Genomic DNA, 1,395 nt, shown 5'->3' with positions numbered 1-1,395 from the left:
TCCATACTCCAAGGTTCGTGAAGTGATGTTGAAATACCCTCTGAGTGGCTGACCATAGCTGCGATACAAAAAAATCTTTTGCGATGGAATAAACTGCGCTAGCAGATATAATCTTTTTGAAAAACCTGGATTCATTGAATATTCTATGCTTCAGTTACCATCACAAGACGAATGTTATTCATAAAATTCTCTCGGCCCCAAAAAGTCACCCTTGTCACTCGGTTCTGATATGTCCTCCACTTGGTCTGAGACACAGATGTGCCTAAGTGCGGAAATAAAAGCCGTTCATAACGGAGGAGTGTGGCTCGCTTAGTAGACTCACTTGACTGCTGAAGATGTGTGATAGATATAGCTAAAACCTGATCCCCATTATGAGCCATAGCAGATAAATGTGTAGAATACACCTGATGACAATTTTAGATGTTTGATTTTAACTCTCAAATAGCTACTCTCGACAATTGCTATGCACTGGTTTGATTAAAAGATGCTCGTCTTTTATAGACATATTGGTGATAAGACCCAATGGTTGTGTTTTTTTTTTTTTTAAAGGAAAAGAACTTTACTTCGGATGCCTCATCTAGTAGGCTGTGGCATCTGTCTCTAAATTTGTCCTAGGGGAAGGATCTCTTACCATAGAATCTGATGAGATGTAGGTTTATGGGTTACTGTCGGCTAGTACCAACCCTAAGTCGAGAGCACTGGCTTGTATGAAGACCGTGTATCGGTATTACGACTACTGGCGAAAAAAAATCTTGCTATCTACGGCCACTTTCAATTAAACACATAATGTGTTTTGGTATTTTGTAGTGTTTTTATTTTTTGAAGGTGGGGACTGCCTTGTACATAAAAGGAAAAAGAAAAAAATTTTACCTGTTAAAGCTTCCACCTGTATTAGATGTCGTATTCACTGCAGCACTCTGTTGTGTCCATAGCACGTTGGCGTTCTGCCGCTTGTAAGGAATGCTGTAGCTTTCTAGTGCTGATACATCTTTGAGCTCTATTCTGGCTTCACGTTCCCGGATCTCGCGCTGAGTATAATCCCGGAGTGGATGGTCTTGAAGGCCGGCCTCGATGGGGGGAAGAGTGCAGATCTCATGACCCTGCTGAAGCATGACAATATCTCACCTATAAAAAACCCATAAGGTGAGCGCCGATGCTCACTTAGCACCGTGATTTGTTACCTCTATTTTGCATTCAATTCTGCGTTGCTGTGTGACTTCATCATGCCGAAAAAAAGATATCATGGAGGCTTTTGCATCGAATTTACAGGTGTTATTTCTGCTGGTTTCTAATTTTTAAAAAAAAGAGAGGAGTGAATCTGATTCTGCCTTTTTTTGCTTAACGGGAAATGTTGCTTCGAATAAATGATTGTCAATAACGGATAAACATTGGTAA

General features: G+C 40.4%; 1 protein-coding gene across 1 annotated transcript; it reads right to left on the bottom strand.

Moving 5' to 3' along the window:
• Nucleotides 1-866: 866 nt before the first annotated feature.
• Nucleotides 867-1,112, bottom strand: LOC147445368 (uncharacterized). The gene has a single exon (XM_086526014.1). The coding sequence runs from the start codon at nucleotides 1,110-1,112 to the stop codon at nucleotides 867-869; it is 246 nt and encodes an 81-aa protein (XP_086382140.1).
• Between the last annotated feature and the right edge of the window lie 283 nt (nucleotides 1,113-1,395).

This window comes from Adiantum capillus-veneris, chromosome 12, assembly GCF_014529385.1.
Source record: "Adiantum capillus-veneris isolate H3 chromosome 12, ASM1452938v2, whole genome shotgun sequence".
Lineage (NCBI taxonomy): Eukaryota > Viridiplantae > Streptophyta > Polypodiopsida > Polypodiales > Pteridaceae > Adiantum > Adiantum capillus-veneris.
Note: the sequence above shows the minus strand (reverse complement) of the source record. Positions and strands in the feature narration are given on the sequence as shown.